Raw genomic sequence first — 25552 nt, 5'->3', positions numbered from 1 at the left:
TCCTATTTGCGATGGGAATACCGAAGAAAAACAGGAAAGAATTAAGATCAATAAGGACGACGGTGTAGTCAATAATGTGAAAGTCGAGGAAGAAGGAGAGGACTTACACTCAGAAAGGGATTCGAAATTGCAAATAGAAGGGAATGAAATATCAATACCATGTGAGAATATGCTAGAAATTATTGAGAAGGTCATGATTACAGTGGAAGAAGAAAATACACCAAACATCTCAGAGGCGGTTGCAAATGCTAAAATTTCACCACTCGAAAAATCCAGACTTCACGGAATCTTGCAGGAATATTCAGATTTATTCAGGAACAAGCCAGGACAGATTCCTAATTTTAGATATAAGTTGTTGGTAAATGATTGGACACCTTTTAAAGGAAAATTGTATGGGGTACCAGAGAAATATTTCTCAGAAGTAAAGGAAATTATAAAAGGCATGGAGGATGATGGAATTATCATGAAAACATCTAGTCCATATTTGAACCCGTTAGTAATAGTTGTGAAAAGCAACGGGAAACTGAGAATTTGCCTAGATGCGAGATCCTTAAATACCCGATTAATTCCTGAATATAATACTGTACCGAAGATTAAGGACATTGTACAGAAGTTCCGAGACATGAGGTATTTTTCGACGATGGACTTCACGTCTTCCTACCATCATATTGTCCTTGAAGAAAAATCTCGACTGCTAACGGGATTCATGTTTGACAGTCAGACTTATTGCTACTGTCGATTGCCTTTCGGACTGAAAAATAGTTGTGCCATTTTGGTGAGAGCCCTGGATAGGAACTTAACTCCAGAGGTGAAGGAATTTCTAACTTGTTATGTAGACGACCTCATCTTGGCAACCAAGACATTCGAGGATCATTGTGGTAAGCTGGAGAAGTTATTTCAGAATCTAAGGACAGCTGGATTCAAAATCAACATAGCCAAGTCCAAGTTCTGTCAGGAAGAAGTATTATTTGTCGGTCACATGATAGATGGCACAGGGGTACGACCAAACCCAGTAAAAATCCAGGCGATATGCGACTTTCCTCGACCAAAACGCATTAAACATGTACGACAATTCCTCGGAATGGCCCAGTTCTTTTCTAACCACTGTAAAGGTTACACTCAGACTGCAGCACCTTTACAGGATCTTTTGAAAACAAATAACAGATGGAAGTGGGATGAAAAAGCAGAAAGGGCATTCCAAGAATTAAAAACTTTGCTGACCAAAAGTATAAAGCTAGGCTATCCTAATTACGAAAAGGAATTTATTATTCAGTCAGATGCCTCAAATGTCGGTATAGGCGCATGTTTATACCAAGAGGAAGAGGGAACACCCCCTAAAAGAATATATTTAGCTTTCACCAGTCGAAAGTTGAGGAGTCATGAAATTCATTACACCACCACGGAACAAGAGCTACTAGCAATAGTCTATGCTTTACAGCAGTGGAAGAAAACTATCTATGGATATCCGATAACTGTCAGGTCTGATCACAAAGCATTGACTTTCGGACTTAAAGCAGCAATGACAAACGAAAGAATAACAAGATGGATGTTGTTCACTCAACAGTTCCAAATAAAGATAGAATACTGCAGTGGAAAGGAAAATATCCTAGCCGATGCTTTGAGTCGAAATCCCATGGACAACATGGAGGAAGTCCATAAAATAGAGCTAATTCCGGAAGATGAGGATATTCTAGAAAAATTACGGAATATTGTACAATTGCAACGTCAGGATGAGAAGTTGAAGAATATCATAGATAAGTTAGAAAGTAGAGATTGCGATTCTGAGGCAAGGTCGAAAATATCAAGAGTATACAGCATCGAACAGGGTATGCTCATGGCTAAAACAAGTAAAGATCAAGAGAAAATACGCATTGTATTACCTTCAGTATTATATAGAGAAGTGGTCTGGCACGTACATCGAATCACAGGACATGGCGGTATGGAGAAAGTAACTCAAGTCATTTTAGAAAAATTCACTTGGAAAGGAAATAGAAGAACTATAAGGAGTATTGTAAGACCTTGTGATATTTGCCAGAAAGTGAAACAAGGTAATTGTCTGATAAGGCATGAACCAAGGGCCATAATACCACACAAAGCCAGAGAGCTATATGCTATCGACATATTTGGCAAGCTTCCTACCGCTAAGAAAGGAAATAAATTCATCGTGGTAGTTATGGACGTTTTCTCAAAGTATGTATCACATCAACCAATACAGCGTGCTAATTCGAAACAAGTAATACGACGTCTAGTTAAACATATTTTGCCAAACATGGGAAAACCCGAGAGACTGTTGTCCGACAGAGGAACTCAGTTTACATCACTTAAATTTAAAGAGGCTATGGAAGAGATGGGAATTAAACATGTTCTATGTTCAATAAGACATCCAGCATCCAACCCAGTCGAAAGATATATGAAAGAAATAGCCAAATTTTGCCGGATATACTGTTCCAAGCAACACTGGAAGTGGATAGATGTGCTTGAGAAAATTGAAGAAAGTATTAATAACACTGTCCACGAATCCAGCGGCCAAATTCCAAAGGTTATTCATTACAACATTAAACCTGAGAGACCATGGGACAAAATAATCCAGTTACCTACCGAACCAAGCTTTGACCAAGATAAGCTGAACCAACTAGTTCGAGAGAGGTTATATAAACAATCCCAAAGGAGACTGAGGAGGATACAACACAAGAAGTTCCATCCTGAATTGAGGAAAGGCGACCTTATATTAGTAAGGAAGCCAGCAATCTCGAACGTATCCACTAAAATATTTGCAAAGTTCATACATTTATTCGATGGACCATTTGTTATACATCGGTCACTTGGAAACAACGCTTATGAAGTTCACGATCTGAATGGTAGAAGTAAAGGAATACACAATGCGGCAAATATTAAATTATATTACAAGGAACAAAGGGATTAGGATCCATCAAATGACGTAGTTAAATAAGGAATGAGAAGTGGAATGGCTTATGAGAAGAACGAACTAATCCAATTTAAAAAAAAAAACTTACAGTAATGCTCTCAAAATTTTAACTATGAACAGTGAAAAGTCCCATTTATGATCTTAGAAATATATAGGATAAATATATAGCAAGCCATATATTTAAGTCAACGTGGGGGGAGTAAATGTGCCATTTCACCGTTCTATAGTTACTATATTTGGAACAAAAATGGCGCTTCGGCTATTAGCGGGTCAGAATAAAAACAATTAACAGCTGTATGAACTGAAGAGATGATAAATTCAACCGGCAATCACAGAAGGAATTTTTTTTTTTAGAAGGCAGTGCGAAAGAATGACGAGAGCGGATTATTTAAATCCATTATTGAAAAAAAATCTTCCATTAGAAGAAAGGATTCTTAATTGAGCACTACACCAAGAAAGACGGAATCGCGTAAAGAAACCCAGTAATAATTGGAGAGTTTAGTCTACTGTTAGAGATAAGATCAAGTCCACGATAACCCGCCGAACACCAGCTGTAATTGACATATACGTGAGATAAGAGACCAGCTGATAAGAAACGTCAAGTTGGAGCTTCACTACGTCACGGTTGGGCTCGGAACATTTTATTTGCCCGATACTGCATAACATCAAGAGAACTGAAGTAGACGGAACAGAGTGCAATCCTTAAAGCACATAAAATTCATAACGTTTCGGCGAGCAAGGCAGTTTGAAACAAGACGATATTTAGAGTCTTATAGGCAAATTAAGCGGAACAGAAAACAAATATACTGACCACATTAGCATTACTAAGCAGATTACCATGTATAAATCCACTAATGCCTTGTATTATTCTGTCCTTGATGCAATGAAGGCCGTCATGATGTTCTAAGAAGCTGAGGCGAGGACTACTCTGGCTATGGTAACGCTTGACGAGATGGATGATCCAGGAGGATAGTAGTCAGCTGTGATGACGAGATGATTCCTTGTTACTTAAGCCGAACCAGGGAGCAAGACCTACCATCCCATGACGATCAACAGCGAAATGGAAGCCAGATCCAATAAGCAAAGATAAGTCCCCATTTAAGTCGTATCGTAAGTAGAAAACCTTATTCTTTGGGTTAATGTATAATATATGTAGTAACATTTTGTGTGCGTAATTAATATACGTGTGTGTGTTCACAAGGAAATAGGTATTCATCCAAAGTTACCGTAAATTCCAAACATAGGCGTTAAAGTACCAGTGAAATGCCGTTCGTAAATCTGTCAATATGAGAGTGGAGAAGTGATTGATATTTTTCATAATTTGTTGTCAGTGAAATATTAGAGTATTATGAGGAACCTAATATTTATATGCATGATGGTTTTAACTAAGAGCAAGCGTAAAGATCGTATTTAGGGAGTATTACAAGGAAATTTGATGGCACAATTTTAAGGTTACAGTGTACTATTTATTTGATACTATGACAGTAATGGTAATGAATATATATATATGTGCAGGTGATAGTACATATGTTGTGTTTTGATGGAATGAGTGCTTCAATTATAAATGCTACGCGATAATGGAAGTGTTAAATAATGAATATAGTTAGCATATGAGTTGCTAGTGTATTTTGATGGTGATAGTTACTGTTATTTAAGGTGTCGGTCATAGTATTTCTTCGAGAAATGGTAGTATGTGTGGGTTGCACATGCTAAGGTGTCGGTAGTGAAACGTACTGTTTCTGATTGCTATTTTATTCCCTAATATATATATATATATATATATATATATATATATATATATATATATGATACAATTTAGGATACGATCTTAATGCCATCACTAAAGAATTAATTGAATAAGTAGGATCTTCGAAGAGCCGAGAGATCACTTACGTAAATATTTAGACCTTCACTGACATAACTACGACTGTTTTCATATATTCTCACTTACGGCAAGTCAGTTTACGATTTATTTATTTTTCTTTTGGAGCAATATTAGACATCACTGGTAACTTAGACTTTCATATGTGGATTTTAGATGAGGATAGAGTCTTCCTATGTGTCAGTTTTTCCACACATGGTATTTCGTTGGAATATTAATCGTAATATACTTGGAAATGTTATGGTAAGTCATATACGCACTTTAGCTGAAATTTAACCATGAATTAAAGGAATAATTGAATAATTGAGCAATGTAATCCTTACGATGGGAATAATTTGAAGATGCTTACGACTTAAAGTGGACTTAGTTTTGCTTATATGGAGGCTAGTTGGTACAAAATATGAAACATTGAACAAATTGAAACTTCGAATAGAGTAAATACCTAAGGATCAAATAGTAATCTTTTCACACGATTTTTCTACTGTGCGTGGACATTGAGATGAACTGTTTTCAACCGAGTGATATACATTTCTGTAATTGTATGTGAATTTAATTCAAGCAATTGAATCTTGATGATTTCGAGAAGCAACTTAGCTAAATATTCAGAGATTCCAGATCTTAATTAATTAATTAATTAATTGAGTGATTAATTATTGGCCATTTTCCTCGCGTTTTCCTCATTTTCCAATTGAACTTTAATTTGAATTGTATATAGTAGGAATATAGTTTATTTTACTTAGAACTTTCGGATGCATCCAAATAATTCATTCATTACAAACATTATAATAATTATAATTATTGCAATTATCCAACTTTTTCAATTATGTTGAGTAATTTTACTTATTATGTAATTTAATTATTTTTCCTTTCATTTGAATTCCTTGGAAACTACTTAGTTATAATACAATTTTTCGATAGGCTAAGATTATGAGTCAGATGAATAAGGCCTAAGTTCATTATTTTATTTATTTATCAGAGGTTTTCCCAAACCTATTTCTTCAAGACAACATCAATATATTTATGGAGAAACTGATTGAATAGGAAACCTGCTATACTGTATAAATGATTTTCAAGGTAATCAACGTTTATTCCAATTCATCCGTAAATCAATTTATGAATAAAAGTTGAGTAGAATAATATTGAATTCTTTCAATGTCTACTTAGAATAGGTACTAGGTATAAGCTTGGAATGACTGATTTTCGTTGCGATCATGATGATGTCATGTACGATATTCTTGGCAAGCCACGATAATCTGATTTTTGCGATAAATTTTGGTATCAAAAATATACGGTAACCGACTAATAGCGTGTTGAAGACGTTCATCTACGTAGGTTGGTATTTACCGTAGGCCGTCGGTGTTTCTTTCTCACGCGGAACTCTCAACCCAAGAATATTCGGCAGATGAAAGTCAACTCGTGTAGTCAACCTGGACGCGGGATGGTGCAGTATATATGTATATGTGTTAAAACAAAAACAAAAAACTAAACCTGTGGTCACCGTAATTAGCTGATGTTTCCTGGTATTATAACTTAATGACTTTTCAGAGTGCAGCTAATGTCTGTTATCACATTATTATCATTTCTAATATTTAAATCTGAAGGACTCAATTGTGTACCACTTAACCTAATTTCTTTGTAATATTATTACACTTAGGTTCCTTTCGTAGCTAATCTCATTCTTTTTCTACAGAATATTGAAGGTGCTATTGATCATTTTGGGGCCACATTCTCTTTTACGTAAGGGATTTGTTCATTTTCACGTAACTTCTATTCTTGTTACTGTTGTTGTTGCATCATCTTATGATGGTTATACCATTGTTGGGACAAGACGATATGTATTGATAAGATAAGGTATGTATTGCGTCACCCTTATGAGTTTGTCACTGTCTTCTGGAAAGCGTTGTTGATTAGACACTTGAGTTATGTAGATGTCAAGTCTTTGATTGATGGTGAAATGTTAAAAATGTGATCTCTACTATATTTCTTCTGGTTTTATTTGTGATGGTGATTTTGCAAACTTTTTTTTTTATGAGTGAACATGCCATGTTTAGGCACATTGTGGACCTGTAAATGTTCACGTTTCCTCTTTTGCCTTCTGCCATTCAAGGTGTTTTAAATTAATTGATTGGGATGTTTCCCCTTCTGTTTTTAATTTTCTTGACTTCATTTGGTGTGACCTACCTTTAAATGGGAGTTGTAATTTATTATGCATTCAATCTTCTATTACAAAATTTGGTATACTAAAAGGGGTAACCCGTACTTTTTCATCGTAGTTATTGAGAGCTCTCAACAGGTATGGTCATATGTTAAGATTTGATTTAAAGGTTGGTTTTAAAGAACTGCAGTTCGTGTGTAAAATTTTTTAAAGTGTAAAACGTAGTTGTGATTCAGTTTATTAAGTACCATAATTTATACCTTCTTGTAATTGATACTCAAGATGCATGTTTTTACTCTAATGGTTCTATTTATGTACAAGATATTCATATTTTAACTGGGAATCCTTTTAAGAATTTTTAATTCGTTTGAAAAAATAATGTAATGTTACCTTTTTCAAAAATTCTGAAGGCATTAACTACGAATTTGGAAGATACATTTCTTTTAATTGAATTAATTTCTTTTTAATTTTTTCATTTATTTAAGATTAATTTCAGTTTGTTTTCTTCATTTAAAGAAATTATTAATTTGTGTTACTATCTAAAAATTTTAATTTTTCCTTCATTAAATTTTTAATGTGGTTTAAACTATTTATGGTATTTCATGGTGTTTCTCATGAATCTATCCATTTGTCCAAGATTCATCCTCTATTTAGGTTCATTTGACCTTGGTTTGCCCAGATTTCATCGCTTCCCAGTTCTGTTCCTTGTGTTTTGGTCAAGGCGTACCCTACGTTGTTCGCGTGATTTCACACTGGGATGGCCTCTAGGCTTTCTTTTTTTGCTAGTGGCTTTACGTCGCACCGACACAGATAGGTCTTATGGCGACGATGGGATAGGAAAGGCCTAGGAATTGGAAGGAAGTGGCCGTGGCCTTAACTAAGGTACAGCCCCAGCATTTGCCTGGTGTGAAAATGGGAAACCACGGAAAACCATTTTCAGGGCTGCCGATAGTGGGATTCGAACCTACTATCTCCCGGATGCAAGCTCACAGCCGCGCGTCTCTACGCGCACGGCCAACTCGCCCGGTTCTAGGCTTTCTTGTGGTATAATGTGGTTAAATGTATATAAGTGCACATCTATATTTTGATTATTCCACACCATTCCTCACCAAATATTTGTGTGGGAGTTATTGGTAGTAATTTTACAGCCTTTATAAACATTGCACCTTCAGGAGGTAATCATTCAAATTTGATTGGGTAAATTTAGCACAATCTTGTCTTTATCACAATATTTTGGAAAAGGGAATGAAGTCTGTTAAATGGAGAGCGTTATGCCATAGTGAACCAAGTGTCACAATTTCTCCCTCACTTGTTTTTAACATCGCACACATGGTGACGATGGAATAGGAAAGGGGTAGGAGTGGGAAGGAAGTGGCCGTGGCCTTCACTAAGGTACACCGCCAACATTTTCCTGGTGTGGAAATGGAAAACTACAGAAAGCCATCCTCAGCGCTGCCGACAGTGGAATTTGAACCATCCATCTCCTGAATGCAAGCTCACAGCTTCGTGCCCCAAATCACGCAGCCACTCTGTAACCTTTATTACAGCAGTTACACTAAAACAAAACATTAAACACAGTAAAGGAAGGTAAGTGCCATTACGTAGTACCATAAAACTTCACACACAGTTGAACATCAGCTGGAACTACGCGGACCTCCGCCGACAACAACATACGTAAATATCAGTAGGGCCAACTAGTGGACAATAAACCAGGAAGGTGGAAGGAGCTAGGACCTACCGAGGGCATGGACATGGCTTAGATTGCAGATTCCGAAATAATCAACCGTGATCCTTAAATTTGAAAAACATTATTTACAAATGGATTTTACAAATACATTCCAAACAAAATCTGCCAACTTGCAACTTACGAACTATATGCTCTGTGATACACATAACTTGGAGGTTCTTTGATAATACCTTCCTACAAGTTCAAAATTTCAAACCAACTATATATCTAGTTACAAATCCAGTTGTACAATGCAATTTACAGTGAAGTAAACATACTCTCCAAACCTCTAGCGTACATCAAGTGACACTGAACTACCAGGGGCAAACCGCAAGGTAAATATATTAAACTACAATCTACATTTTCAGTGAAACAAGAAATGGGAATGCCTCAAAAACAAACAGGCAAACTGAAAAGCTAAGGCGTCATAAATAATTACCTTGGCAAATCTAGGTTAGGCTAGGGCAGACTCCTATATGAAACAGCAACTGAACATTATGGAAATTTTAGCCGGAACGGAATTCAAGAGTGCTTACCCGAAGGTGGCCATCCCCAGTAGCGAGGCGTCGCTTACGACGTAAAACTTCAGACAGACCAACACAGACTAAGGCAGAATAGGCCAAGACCAGACGACCAAATGCTGCCTCGCACTCGCACTCTATATAAGGGTAAACCCTGGCCTTGGAGTAGCCAATCAGAATGCATGAGTCCGCCTATCGCCGCCTAGATTCACCGATCACAATTCCTACCTCAGTCGCGAACTTTATATAAGTTTCTTGAATACGCACGTTTGCGAATCTTCCATTTCCAGAATAGTTAGAAAATGCCTTCTAGAACACATAACCAACAAAAGGCAACACACCCTGTTCAAAAATCATGACACAATTTTCTAGATACTTCCAGTAAGCACAGAACTGAAATCTACTATTTACAAATACATATGTTACAAATATTACACTGTACAGGTTAGGTCGTTAGAAATAAACCATATTACCACACTTTACACATAAAGTCTTCAATAAACATTTTCCACTTCCACTACATTGTTCACCCGTGACACACTCGCTTGGTGGGTTGTTCTATTACCATTCCTTTTTTTTTTTTTTTAATACCTCTTTTGATGACTCACTATGCCTAACACAGTCGGGCTTTTCTATTTTATCCACAAGGCTGAGTACTGAGTACTGAAACGCCTCACCTACCAATTGTACCAAAGGTCTCCTTCTAGACTGAAGCTGCCATTAAGGACTTCATTGTAACTCTGGCAAGGAACCCTTACTAAGTTAAACAGCTGGGCCAGTTGGAGACAAGGTTTTCTAAAGAGGTACTACTTCTCTTTCGCTTTCTCTTTGTCCTGGCTTGAACAGGCAGAGCCTCGCCTACCATACACTCGGCCCACTAACTGCAATATACTCGGTAAATATGTAAATAATGGAGTCTTTTGTCAGTTTTTGTCCAGTTTTAGTCACTGCTCTCTTTGCTTTGTAGTGGGAACATACTTTGAAGTGCCCCGCTCGTTGTCGTTTGCATCACTTTCCTCTTGTGTTGTCCCCAACATCCCTGCAACTCACACACCGCACATAACACTATCCTCCACCACAATAACACGGAGCTACCTACACATGGCAGATGCCGCCCACCCTCATCGGAGGGTCTGCCTTACAAGGGCTGCACCCGGCTAGAAATAGCCGCACTAAATTACAATTAACTACAATTGTTGCCTTCAGAACCACAGTCTAAACCCTTCCTAGGAGATTTTGTACTTCACCTCAAGAATGTGAATAAAAACACAAAGAAATTGTTTCTAGACCAAACTTTGGGTGTGAGATATGTTCAGTAATTTCCAAAGTCCCAAGCCAATACTTCATTTCAAAATGCATACAAGTTGGGTTAGAATTTGAACTGTGTGGATTATACCAGACAGTGTTGTTCTGAGAGTTGCGCTCATCCAAGAATTCATATGCTTCAATAACTCTGCACGGCCACAGATCAAATGACACAATTGGGTTAAGAAAATGTAATTTACAATATTAACAGAGGAAATGTTAATACTTACCCGTGATTTTGATGAAGTCTTCAAATATTATTCCTTTGCAAGTAGAGAGACTATAAAATAAGGTGGTGAATGCTTCAACCGATGATGAGTGAAATTTCTCGGGTACATTAGCAAAGTTCTGGAACAGGAAGACAGCTATGTGCTGTAACACTGCTAACTGATCTGGAGTAACTGTTCCCAGTTGTAAAATAATATTAGCAATGGATTCCACATAATCTGGCAAGTTCTGAAGACCTTTCTGCTTCTGGTCTTGAGTAAGTGAGGAACTGTAAGAAAAGTCCATGATATTTTACAGTTAGAAAAAAATGAAATAGGCAAAATAACTACTAAATCTGACTCTTATGAGGTTAGCATAACACAAGCATTTAAGTGGTGTAATGAAACAACTGGGGCAGGAGTGGTGTTGGCGGTGGTGGTGGTTGCTGCTGCTGTTGCTGCAGAAGAAATTATAATGGAACATCACATTTAAAGTGCTGCAGGTCCTTCTGTGAAAGGTTGGTCGTGAACTACGTTGGTTTTGATCTTATTAGACTTACAAACTAGAATGGGTTTTCTTTGAATATGGACTTGATTTTTGGAAATAAAAAGAAATCACGTGGGAGCTACATCAAGTCAGTATGACAGATGTTCCAACATGAGGATCTTCGCTTTTCCAAATATGTCTTTACAGTATGCTGCACAATATTTCAAGTCATCTACTTATCATCATTCAAAAATGGTACACAAAACCCTTTTATATCAAACCTTGTTAACAGTCTGACTTCTAGAGCCACCTATAGCTTAAACAATTCCTCAGAAATCGAGAAAGACAACCATCAATACTTTGAATTTGGACAAGCAAATCCACAACAACAACAATAAAAAATTTAAAAAATCTCTTCTTGGTGACCAGGGACTCTTCCAGTACAAGGATGGCATTTAGTTTCAGTGTCATACTAAGAAAAAAATAATTTATAACAAGTTATTGACCTATGATATTGACTTAGAAAAAATATAGTTCATTTCCAATATTTTTAAAAATATCAGCACAAATCTTCACTCGGGATTTATTTTGCTTAGGAATGAAGGATTACAGCACGATCCTCTTACACATTTTCCAAAAGCAATAATTCACACGTAAAGTCACTCAAACAGATTTTTTGTTGATATTGCATAATTCAGTGACTGCTCAACTTTGAGCAATAATCCTTCCTTACAATTTTATCAACTTTTTCAATGTTTAAAAACTTTTCATTTTTATGTGAAAGGACAACTATTACTATGAATATAACTAAAAGTTGGATGATTTAGTAGTATACTTTTTGAGTTTTATGAGGGCTTTCAGAAAAACAGAATGCATAACATCATTTTGACAGAGGTTAGGAACACAATTCTCTTAAAATAAAGGTTACTGACAAACATTTGGCCAAAATACTTTATCAAAACAGATAGAGAAGATAGCAAAGGTCAAATAAACTATCCTCATCATAGTTGCCAAAATCATACAGATTTGGCAAACAAACATGTTGGTTCTTAGAAGTGAAGCTTCCACGGTGTGAAGAACTATTTAATTTATTTTCCGGGTTGAACCGTGTTGTACTTGTACGCATATCACGTACAGTTTGCCGACGTTTCGAATACATTGCAGTATTCTTTGTCAAGGCGACTGAAATACCCCTACTCGATCCGAGGTAATCAGTCTCGCAGGCAGAAATTACACTACTAGAGTGGCCTTGATCTTGGCCTTTTATATCCTAGCCTATCTGGCTGACGTAAGCCCTGGCTGTCTCGCGAGGCTTCTGGAAAGTTTATGTCACAGCCAGGTAGTGGGGGCTTGCCCGCGCTGTTGTGTAATGGGGTTGCGGCCCGTGTGTTTATGTTGTGGTCTGTATATCTTAAACTATGAATGATGGGCATCCAAGAATTACTGATTTTGTATCCTTCTTCTAAATTTATGTTATTCGGATGTTTCTTGATTTCGATAGCCTCGCAGATTTTCCTTTCCAGATTCCAAGGGATAGCTGCTAGGATCTTGGTCTTGTCAAATGATATTCCGTGCCTAGTTTCGTAGGAATGCTTGGCTACTGCTGAAATATCTGTGTTTTGGTTCTTGGTGTGACGGATATGTTCTTTTAGGCGGGTGGAGATCAGACGTTTTGTCTCACCTACATAACAAGCTCCGCAGCTACATTCAATGTGATACACTCCAGGGGCCTGTAATTCTATTGTGTCTTTTACTGGTGGTAGGTAACGGGATAGCTTACGGTGAGGTTTATAGATAGTTTTTATGTTGTATTTGTCCAGTATCTTGCCGATCCTGTCTGTAGTGTTTTTAATGTATGGCAGTGTCGCTGTTTTCTGGCGGGTCAGTTCTTCTTTCCCGTTGTTTTCTCCTGCGGCGGTCTTTTCTTTCTTCTCTTCTGATTTTTTAAAGACTCGTCGGATGTTATTGAGCGAGTAGCCATTTTTCCTAAGGGTTTCCGTGAGGTGTTCTTTTTCTTCCTCGAGGTGCTCTGCGTCAGAAATCGCTATGGCCCTGTTCACTAGTGATGTTAGGACAGCCTGCTTTTGTGATGGGTGATGATGAGACGAGGCGTGTAGGTACCTGTCTGTGTGAGTGGGTTTCCTGTATACTGCGCGACTCAGCGTCCCATTGGGGTTACGTATTACTAGCACATCCAGGAACGGTAGTTTTCCGTCTACTTCTATTTCCATGGTGAACTGAATATTTACGTGTATGGAGTTGAGATGGTCGAGAAATAGCTGTAGGTTGTTGCTCCCGTGAGGCCAGATTACAAAAGTGTCGTCTACAAAACGGAGAAAACATTTCGGTTTCAGGGCAGATGTAGCTAAGGCTTTCTGTTCGAAGTGTTCCATATACATGTTTGCTATTATTGGAGAGAGTGGCGACCCCATCGCGGCCCCTTCTGTCTGTTCGTAGAACTCCCCGTTGAAATAGAAATAAGTGGCGCTAAGGCATTCTTTAGCTAGTGTTGACAGGTCTTCTGGAAGTTTCTGATCTAATAGCGGAAATACTTCTGTTAGCGGCACCTTGGTGAAAAGTGACATGACGTCAAAGCTTACTAATAGGTCCGTACTTTCAATGGATTGGTCCTTAAGGAGCTGGATGAAATGTCGGGAGTCCTTCACGTAGGTTTCAGTGTTTCCTGTATGTGGCTGAAGTAGTCCAGCTAGGTAACGGGCGATCTCGTGCGTGGGAGAGCCTATAGCGCTCACGATAGGTCACAGAGGTATGCCTTCTTTGTGGATTTTAGGCAGGCCATACAATTTTGGAGGTATCGGGTCCGAGGATATCAGTTTCTTCTGTATTTCGGCTGGGATACTGGAATTTTTTACTAGTGTGTGGAGTTTGTTCTTAATGCGGTTGGTACGGTTTCTAATTTTCCTGTATGTAGAATCGGTGAGTAATTGTTCTATTTTCCGAGTGTAGTCTGTGCATGTCATTATCACCGTAGCGTTGCCTTTATCTGCGGGTAGGATAATTGTTTCCGTATCTTGACGTAGTGTTTTTAGGGCATGAATTTCTTCTTTAGTCCGGCAATCCGGCACCTTCCTACCGAATCTGCAGAGGAGATCAGACAGGATATATCATGTCTACTGAGATTCGCAAAGCCGCCGCCATCCAAAAGAAGAAATTCATGCCCTAAAAACACTACGTCAAGATACGGAAACAATTATCCTACCCGCAGATAAAGGCAACGCTACGGTGATAATGACACGCACAGACTACACTCGGAAAATAGAACAATTACTCACCGATTCTACATACAGGAAAATTAGAAACCCTACCAACCGCATTAAGAACAAACTCCACACACTAGTAAAAAATTCCAGTATCCCAGCCGAAATACAGAAGAAACTGATATCCTCGGACCCGATACCTCCAAAATTGTATGGCCTGCCTAAAATCCACAAAGAAGGCATACCTCTGTGACCTATCGTGAGCGCTATAGGCTCTCCCACGCACGAGATCGCCCGTTACCTAGCTGGACTACTTCAGCCACATACAGGAAACACTGAAACCTACGTGAAGGACTCCCGACATTTCATCCAGCTCCTTAAGGACCAATCCATTGAAAGTACGGACCTATTAGTAAGCTTTGACGTCATGTCACTTTTCACCAAGGTTATGAATTTCATGTTTTTGGTCCGTATTGAACAATATATAAGTAATAATAATAATAACTTAAATGTTTCCACCTTTTCAATACAATATATTCACAAATTTACAAAATTATACGGTACTAGTTTCGACCCCTAGATGGGTCGAAACTAGTACCGTATAATTTTGTAAATTTGTGAATATATTGTATTGAAAAGGTGGAAACATTTAAGTTATTATTATTATTACTTTCACCAAGGTGCCGCTAACAGAAGTATTTCCGCTATTAGATCAGAAACTTCCAGAAGACCTGTCAACACTAGCTAAAGAATGCCTTAGCGCCACTTATTTCTATTTCAACGGGGAGTTCTACGAACAGACAGAAGGGGCCGCGATGGGGTCGCCACTCTCTCCAATAATAGCAAACATGTATATGGAACACTTCGAACAGAAAGCCTTAGCTACATCTGCCCTGAAACCGAAATGTTTTCTCCGTTTTGTAGACGACACTTTTGTAATCTGGCCTCACGGGAGCAACAACCTACAGCTATTTCTCGACCATCTCAACTCCATACACGTAAATATTCAGTTCACCATGGAAATAGAAGTAGACGGAAAACTACCGTTCCTGGATGTGCTAGTAATACGTAACCCCAATGGGACGCTGAGTCGCGCAGTATACAGGAAACCCACTCACACAGACAGGTACCTACACGCCTCGTCTCATCATCACCCATCACAAAAGCAGGCTGTCCTAACATCACTAGTGAACAGGGCCATAGCGATTTCTGACGCAGAGCACCTCGAGGAAGAAAAAGAACACCTCACGGAAACCCTTAGGAAAAATGGCTACTCGCTCAATAACATCTGACGAGTCTTTAAAAAATCAGAAGAGAAGAAAGAAAAGACCGCCGCAGGAGAAAACAACGGGAAAGAAGAACTGACCCGCCTGAAAACAGCGACACTGCCATACATTAAAAACACTACAGACAGGATCGGCAAGATACTGGACAAATACAACATAAAAACTATCTATAAACCTCACCGTAAGCTATCCCGTTACCTACCACCAGTAAAAGACACAATAGAATTACAGGCCCCTGGAGTGTATCACATTGAATGTAGCTGCGGAGCTTGTTATGTAGGTGAGACAAAACGTCTGATCTCCACCCGCCTAAAAGAACATATCCGTCACACCAAGAACCAAAGCACAGATATTTTCAGCAGTAGCCAAGCATTCCTACGAAACTAGGCACGGAATATCATTTGACAAGACCAAGATCCTAGCAGCTATCCCTTGGAATCTGGAAAGGAAAATCCGCGAGGCTATCGAAATCAAGAAACATCCGAATAACATAAATTTAGAAGAAGGATACAAAATCAGTAATTCTTGGATGCCCATCATTCATAGTTTAAGATATACAGACCACAACATAAACACACGGGCCGCAACCCCATTACACAACAGCGCGGGCAAGCCCCCACTACCTGGCTGTGACATAAACTTTCCAGAAGCCTCGCGAGACAGCCAGGGCTTACGTCAGCCAGATAGGCTAGGATATAAAAGGCCAAGATCAAGGCCACTCTAGTAGTGTAATTTCTGCCTGCGAGACTGATTACCTCGGATCGAGTAGGGGTATTTCAGTCGCCTTGACAAAGAATACTGCAATGTATTCGAAACGTCGGCAAACTGTACGTGATATGCGTACAAGTACAACACGGTTCAACCCGGAAAATAAATTAAACATGTTGGTTGTTATTCTGTGTCTGCATTAGGCATGTATCTAATCTTCTAGTCGTGAAATACTTGAGTCTAACCACTGCCTCCTCTTCTCTCATTTTCAATGGTCAAATGTACTATTCTCAAATAATCTAACATCCTTCACTCACCTCACATCACCTCCTCACCAAAGCCAGTTTCATGACAGAGCATACAATGTGCTCACTCTTAAATCAGCCTCTATATCTTCATTGTGAATTCTATCCTGACATTATTCCCACCTGCTTGTGCCAGTAATCATTTTTGCTAACTTCATGCCAGTTACTGAATCCTGAATCCTGAATCCTGAATTCGGTCGGTCGGCCGGTCGGCCAGTTCGTTCCTCAAATGGCACCACTAAAGGTTATGTGGTCATATGGAAAACACAAAAATCCATTGATTCACAATTAAGTATTTATTTATTTTCCACCTAGTCGATACAATGATTGCTTCAGGCAATTTTTAATGGTCAAAAGTGATACATGTTTCGTACATTATCAACATCTTCAGCCACATAACACTGTTTAGATGAAAAATATATAAAATTGACAAAGTAATGCTTTAGAGGAAGTGTCCTTAAAATTAACATAAGATTGACAAGATTAAAACAAACAAATAACTCAAGAGAAAAATATATAAATTATTTCTAAAATAGAAAGCAGTCGTCAAGGAAACACTTATATTTTCTCTTGAGTTATTTGTTTGTTTTAATCTTGTCAATCTTATGTTAATTTTAAGGACACTTCCTCTAAAGCATTACTTTGTCAATTTTATATATTTTTCATCTAAACAGTGTTATGTGGCTGAAGATGTTGATAATATACGAAACATGTACCACTTTTGACCATTAAAAATTGCCTTAAGCAATCATTGTATCGACTAGGTGGAAAATAAATAAATACTTAATTGTGAATCTATTGAAGTGCGATACGGACCATGAAGCTGATTTTATGTAAACAAAAATCCATGGCGACACCAAAATGAGGCATATTAGGAAGGATGAGAAGTAACGTAGCTTGCCATTTCTTTCCTCATTGGGCCAGAAAGCGTTATTCCAACAGGAACAGCCATATAAGTAGCACTTTTCATAACACACTCACACAACTACTGTGCTTTGAACGTCATTACTCAGAACCACCCATACCTCAGCAGCTTCCATACTGTCACAGCCGTGAATGAGACTGGGACATCAGTGGAAGCTATAATTTGCTCTGGCATGTACTACAAGACAGATGCAAAATTACTGCAATCATCAAGAAATGCAAATAGGTGGGGAGGGATTGTATCACTTGCAAATTCCTTCCCATCTTACAAAATCAACTACAAGCTCACTTAGCTTGGTTCCATCTGAGTTTAGTTTCCCTCACTATGGCACCATCCTGGGAACGTATAAACTGTAGGTACTTGAAATGGACCATCTATTCCTATTTTATATTCCCCATCTAGTATTCTATTCTCCAACATTTCTTCTTAATCACCACCACTTTATTATTGAAAATGCTGATATTGCAGCAATCACACTCATGTTTTTTTTCAAATTACAAGATTGTAGATGATGATAAATACTATTACTACTACTAGTTTTCAGAGACACATGGCGACTGCATTTTGATCTTCAGAGTTCTTTTAAGTCCCACTAAACCGACGCGAGACTGGTGTATATGAGCACCTTCAAATACCACTACACTGAGCCAGGAACAAACCCACCAATTTGGGCTCGGAAGGCCTGCACATTCCCATCAGAGTCATGCAACCCAGCAAAAGATTTTACATTACAGGTTTTCAACACAGTCTGCTACTGTATTCAGATCAAGTCATCAGCATAAACCAAACAGCTTACTACACATTTCTTATCCAGGTCAGTCTCCACCCTCTTACGTTATACTTAAAGGGACACGACAAGTTGTAAACCCTGATTTTGATGAAACCAGTGTCACTGAAAATATCTTCAAAATAAAGAACAATGAATTTACATTGTAGGTAATCATCACTGAACTGCAAGAAACAACAGGACAGTTAGGTTCCGGAGTGAGAGAAAATGTGTTTCACCAGTAAAAAAAAAAAAATGAACTTAACTGTTTCTAGATCTTATAAACTAGCAAAGGATCATCTGAAAGCATGGTTCTATGGTTCCCCCCACCTGTTTGTGAAAAAAGTATTTTACATGTAGATTCTTGTACAACTTGTAATCAATCAATCAATCAATCAATCAATCAATCAATCAATCAATCAATCAATCAATCAATCAATCAATCAATCAATCAATCATCATCTACATTCAGGGCAGTCCCCCAGGTGGCAGATTCCCTATCATTGTTTACCTGGTCTTTTCTTAAATGTTTTCAAAGAACTTGGAAATTTATCAAACATTTCTCTTAATAAATAAACCATTCCCTTATTCCACATCCTGTAACCGAATATTTGCCCCAATTTGTCATCTTGAATCCAAACTTCATATACATATGATCTTTCCTACTTTCAAAAGCTCCACTCAACCATTTTCATGTACTAATGTCATTCCACACCATCTCTCCACTGACAGCTCAGAACACACTGCTTACAACAAATTCAATTCATTTTATGTTCTACATTGACTTACAATTTTTTTTTTTTTTGCTAGTTGCTTTACGTTGCACCGACACAGATAGGTCTTATGGCGACGATGGGACAGGGAAGGGCTAGGAGTGGGAAGGAAGCGGCCGTGGCCTTAATTAAGGTACAGCCCTAGCATTTGCCTGGTGTGAAAATGGGAAACCACGGAAAACCATCTTCAGGGCTGCTGACAGTGGGGTTCGAACCTACTATCTCCCGAATACTGGATACTGGCCGCACTTAAGCGACTGCAGCTATCGAGCTCGGTAGACTTACAATTTTAAGACAAAAAATTTTAGGAAATAAACTTTCTAAACATGTCCACCTATTCAATACACTTGTCAATTATTCAGTTACACTAAATAGTTTATTTGAAGTTAGTACATAGTTCAATCCTTATGGGGTCACCCCCAGCTAACATTAAAAGTCATAAAAATACAAGTTGAAATGAACAAGAACCAAAGACATTTTTACATCTAAAAAATTGATCGAAGTTCAGATTCTAGCTAGTTGCTTTACGTCGCACCGACACAGATAGGTCTTATGGCGACGATGGGACAGGAAAGGGCTAGGAGTGGGAAGAAAGCGGCCGTGGCCTTAATTAAGGTACAGCCCCAGCATTTGCCTGGTGTGAAAATGGGAAACCACGGAAAACCATCCTCAGCGCTGCCGACAGTGGGGTTCGAACCTACTATCTCCCGAATATTGGATACTGGCCGCACTTAAGCGACTGCAGCTATCGAGCTCGGTAAGTCCAGATTCATGAGAATACTATCTGATGAGGTGGTTAATATAACAAGAAAGTTCGGAAATTGAGGCTAGAATGTTCTTCTTTAGTGTGGTGGACGTAACCATCATTACAAATTCTTGTTAGATTGTCCATAAGTCAATAACACATGAACGAACCCACTCCGAGGTTGGAAGAGAATCTATTGTTCTCACTATTGCTCGCCTGGTGGCCATGATCATTAAGGCGCCGGTCTATGTAATCTAACACCATGGTTAGCAGGTTTGAGTCTCGTTGGTTGAAAAATTTCACCATCAGAATATTGGCCAGAAGGGTAGGACAGGTGGTTGGTATACAATTCCTAATCACTGGATTGTGGGCAAAAAGCCTGGATTAAATTCCAAACCTCTCTGTAATGCGCATATGATGTGAGAGCATATGACGCTGTTGGTGGTGATTCATCCATCGGATGGGGACGTGAAGCCCTGAGCAGACCCAATGGTGCTATTCGACAGGAGTAGGCTAATCTAATTCTAATTAATTATGTTGATTTTCAAGCTGTCACCATTTTACCTGAAATAAATGTTAAGAAAAGGGAAGAAAAAACTTTTATTATAATATCGTTGTCATATATCACCTTAAACTGTTCATTATCACACTCATTCTGAATTCATCATACCACATTGTGCGACTCCCTCAAGCATCTATTTTATTTTATCGTACGAATGTAAATTTTAATCATATTTTCAATACATTAATTCTAAGCCAATACTATATCTATGCAGCTGAAAATGGCCTAATGAAGGTGAAACATGTACTGTTATTGATGTTTTTTGCAATTTTGAATTGTGAATAAATTTGAATGTATTGACTAGGTGGAACAATTATACTTGTTTTTTCAACTCATATAACATAATCATCAGTCTGAAACCACAATGAAATTCATTTCATTTCATGAAACACTTTTGTTGCCCACAGCATTTCATAACTCATAAATCTGGTCAAGGCTCTTCTCTGATCCATTTCCAAACACTCATGGATTTAAACGAGGATGTGTGCTTGCAATGCTATAAGGAACATCTACAGACAACCAAAGTGTAAAGGTCAGATGTCACTTTGATGAGGTACTGTTCAATCTGACTAGGCATCACTCCCAAAAGCTCACTAAGATTACCACTGTTATGGAAATGCAATATACAGAAGATGCTACTGCACCTGCTCTCACTTCTGAGGAGCTGTGTCAGTCAGTCGGTCAGTCGGTCCAAAAGTGCCTGCGATCATTTAGGTCTCTCCATTAACATTTAGCAAACCAAAGTACTCACAGAGCCTGCACATGTGTCAAACCTCCCACCTTTCAATATCTCCACTGCGGATATTCCAACGGAGCAGGTCGACCACTTTTCATATTTAGAAACAGGAAAGGATTTCACCTATCAATACTTATTTATTGCACTTATTATGCTACAGTACCGTTTTCGAGCCCCTACATAGGGTCATCTTCAGCTGAATAATACATTCATATCTATATCTGTCACAGGTGTAGAATATATTGGAAGTGGAATGTCTTTATGGGAAATTTTATTTGTAAACCTTGCTAAGTAGTACTTACTGTATGATCTGAAGTGTGGTGATATGTTTTATTTGTATTCCATGTAACGACTTAACCTGTACAGTGTAATATTTTGGTAACATATGGTATTTGTAAATAGTAGATTTCATTTCTATATTTACTGGAACTGTCCAGAAAGTTGTCACATGAATTTCTGAACAGGGTGTGTTGCCTTTTGTTGGTTATGTATTCTAGAAAGTATTTTCTGACTATTCTGGAAATGGAAGATTCGCGATCGTATGTATTCGAGAAAGTATTTTAACATCGCGACTGAAGTAAGAGTTGTGACTGGTGAATCTGGGTGGCGATAGGCAGGCCCCTTCATTCTGATTGGCTACTCCAAGGCCAGAGTTCCATTTTTAAAGAGAACAAGGCAGCATTTCGTGGTCTGTCTGTCTGTCTGTCTATCCTCTATCACTTGACTGTCAGAAGTTTTTACGTCATCAGCGACACCTCGCTACCGGGATGGGCCACTTTGGGGGAAGCATTCTTGATTTCTGTTCCCACCTTAAATTTCATTTAATGTTCGCTTGGTTTTTCATATAGGAGTTTGCTCTAACCTCACCCAGACTTGCCACTCAATTGTTTCGGATGCCTTAGCTTTTCAGCTGAGCTTGCCTGTTTGTTTCTGAGGCATTCCCCTTTCCTTGTTTCATTAAACATATAAATTGTAGTTTTATGCATTTACCTTGGGGTTTTGTCTCTAGTAGTTCCGTGTCACTTGACGCACGCTAGTTTTCCACTGCCGCGCATCAGAAGTGTTTTTGGTGTGTGACCAAGTTGAACTGGCCCCTGCGCCAAGTTTAGATATTTCTAATTTTACCCTTTTTCAATTATGTTGTGCAGATATTTTGAAAGGTACGTTTAACTTCACTCTAAATTGTATTGTACGACATGGGTTGTAATTTGATGTATGGTATTTGCTTGACTCTTTGAACTTATAGGAAGCTATTGTCAAGGAACTTGTATTAATAATTGGTGTGTCTCAGCAGAACATGTAAGTTGTATTTTACTATAGTTATGTGTCGTTACCTTCCGCATGGCTGAATTTGTTCAGAATTCTTTTGTAAAGTCCTTTTGTAAATAATATTTTTGAAAATTAAGGATCACGGTTGATTATTTCGGAAACTGAAACCTAAGCCATCTCCATGCCCTTGGTAGGTTCCCAGCTCCTTCTCACCTTCCTGGTTTATTTTCATCTAGTTGGCCTTACTGATATTTACTAATGTTGTTATCGGCAGAGCTCCGCATAGTTTCAGCCGATGTTTCACTAAGTGTGTAGTGGTTTTTGGTACTGTGTGATTACACTTACTTTCCTCCCTTTACGGTGTTTAGTGTTTTGTTTAGTGTAGCCGCTGTAGTAACGGTTACAATATCATGAAGCTATGATTAAGATTACATTGTCTAGGGAATGCCATATGGTAATAAACATTTGGTCACATCCAAATGGGGCATGTCGAAACGGGAACTGGCGTGTATGTCACTATGTGCGACAATGCAATTACAGTATATGTCTATAATGATATGCTTTAGGTCTTAAAATTAGTTTATAAAACACATCTCTTCTTAAAACTAACATATATATATAAGATAAATACAATATATGTAGGAACACTTCAGGCACATGAACGTTCGTGTCTTGCGTGTTGTTCAGTTCATCCTTTACCATTTGTAGCTGTGCAGTGATGTTATATTATTGTTATTGGTGTGGCTGAGTTGTGTTTAATATGCGAGCTTGTTGTGTAGTACACAACACTTCCCAATTTGTACAACTACAAATGGGAAAGGAGCCACTACTTTGAACCCAAAACCACTCAAATTTTATGGACGTCACAGGACAACATGATTCTATTTTAACAAAGCTACAAGATTCAACACACAGCAGAGCTGAATATACATATTTTATCCTAACTCTATCCATACGTCTGGCACCCTTTTTTAAAATTGGAAAGTGATTTATTCTATGTATATACATGAAGACAAAATCTTTTATACATACAACATGACAATTTTACAAGCAAATCATATCATTCAAACTCCAGAAACAGCACCAAGTGTACAACTATGTAAATAAGACTTGAACACAGAAGTCAACCGATAAACTGAACAACACACAAGACACGAACGTTCATATGCATGAAGTGTTCCTACATATATTGCATTTATCTCATATATATATTAGTTTTAAGTAGAGATGTGTTTTATAAACTAATTTTAAGACCTAAATCATATCATTATAGACATATAATTGCATTGTTGCACATAGTGACATACACGTCAGTTCCCGTTTCGACACGCCCCATTTGGATGTGACCAAATGTTTATCATCATATGATATTACCTAGATAATGTAATATAGATGTGAATGTATTCTTCAGCTGAAGATGACCCTATGTGGGGGGTCGAAACTGGTACTGTAGAATAATAAGTGCAATAAATAAGTATTGATAGGTGGAAATCCTTTCCTATTTCTAATTGTGTAGTTCGTCAATACGGATGTGAAGATTATAGATTACGACACTTTTCATATCTTGGAACTATCCTCTCAACAAATGCTAACAGCTCACAAGATGTGGATAGGAGAATTAGTGCTGCCAGCTTAGCATTTGGACATTCATCCCGTCATGTCATCATGAACAAGGACCTTGCAGTGCGTATGAATATCATGGTTTACCGTGCTATTGTCATATCAACACTGCTTTACAGTCATGAAACTTGGACCCTCTACCATCAGGACATCAAAAAGCTAGAGCGTTTCTGTCTGCAAGATCTTGAACATCAAATGGGAAGACCATGTTACCAACCTTGCAGTTTTTGAGAAAGCAAATGCTATAACCATTGAGGCTATCATCAATGGCCATCGTCTCAGATGGATAAGGCATGTCTGGCACATAAGTGAACCACGTTTCCTCGTCAACTCCTGTCGAAAGTGGGGCTCGAACACTGTCTCCTGGATTCAAGCTCACAGCCGTGCATCCCTAACCACACAGCCAACTCGGCCGGTAGAGCTGGAATTAATGCTCAATCCTGGGATACGCCTGCTGACAATCATACACTTTTCTACATCAGTTACCATGTTTCAAGAGGATGACATAGACATGAAAAGGCTAAACAACAAGCATGGAAGCTCCGGCAAGCTCAGTCCTGCCCTCCCCCATCCATTCCATGTGATTTGTGTGGAAGTATATTAAATGCCAATATTAGACTAATAAGTCATATGAAGTATATTCACAAAGCACCGCAAGTGTGATAATGTAAACTGCTGAAGAATATGTTTACTCGGATACAAGTTGCAGCCAACGACGATGACTACAACAACAGTTCAACATTTTTGCTACTAAGCATTGATTTTTGCCGACAAAATAGATATCACAGTTCATCACTTTGAAAGCATTTTCACTGATACTAGTTTCACTGAAATTATCGCATACACTTTGGGTAGTGTCCCTTGTCAGTAAATACTTCATGTAAATGATGAACAGTAATAGGGGAAAAACACAGCCCTCAACAACTCCCTGTAACTACTCTGAGTTGTCAATTCTCATTGCAGCCCGACTGTCAACAGAAATAGCTTTGATTAGGTTGTAACCGTACACAAGTATGACCTCCTGATTTTAGGTTAGGAGATGTTTGTAAATGACAATCTCCCAATTTTAGGTTAGGAAATTTCTGTAAAATAATTCGTAATATAAAGTAGTGAATATCATGTGAGTTTATTAAATTAAGAACAAGGTATTATAAGGAGGATTTCGTCGTTGCAAGGACAAAACCTCCTATGTGATAATATTTCTGGAGATATACTGACCTGCAACACATACATTATGAAGAGCGAGAATGCCTTGACAACATTCACACAATATTGCACATTAGATGACAGAACCTTACCGGCCAAAGTTCTAAGCTAAAATATTTCACATACGAGATTTTGTCCCGGCAGCAATGATTTGCAGTTAGGGAATACTGAACATGTATATCCTTATATTTGTATAACTTTTAATTTGGGTAAGAGTCTGCACAC

At 38.2% G+C, this 25552-nt stretch overlaps 1 protein-coding gene across 1 annotated transcript in view; it reads right to left on the bottom strand.

The window, feature by feature from the left end:
* Positions 1-25552, bottom strand: part of LOC136857637 (DNA-dependent protein kinase catalytic subunit) — an 873484-nt gene that overhangs the window by 687284 nt on the left and 160648 nt on the right. Inside the window, exon 9 of the mRNA XM_067136445.2 lies at positions 10746-11011. Coding sequence (XP_066992546.2) covers positions 10746-11011 — 266 coding nt within the window. The remainder of the gene's footprint in view (positions 1-10745; positions 11012-25552) is intronic.

Source organism: Anabrus simplex, chromosome 1, assembly GCF_040414725.1.
Source record: "Anabrus simplex isolate iqAnaSimp1 chromosome 1, ASM4041472v1, whole genome shotgun sequence".
In the NCBI taxonomy this organism is placed as follows: domain Eukaryota; kingdom Metazoa; phylum Arthropoda; class Insecta; order Orthoptera; family Tettigoniidae; genus Anabrus; species Anabrus simplex.
This window is presented reverse-complemented; position numbering and strand designations above follow the sequence as displayed.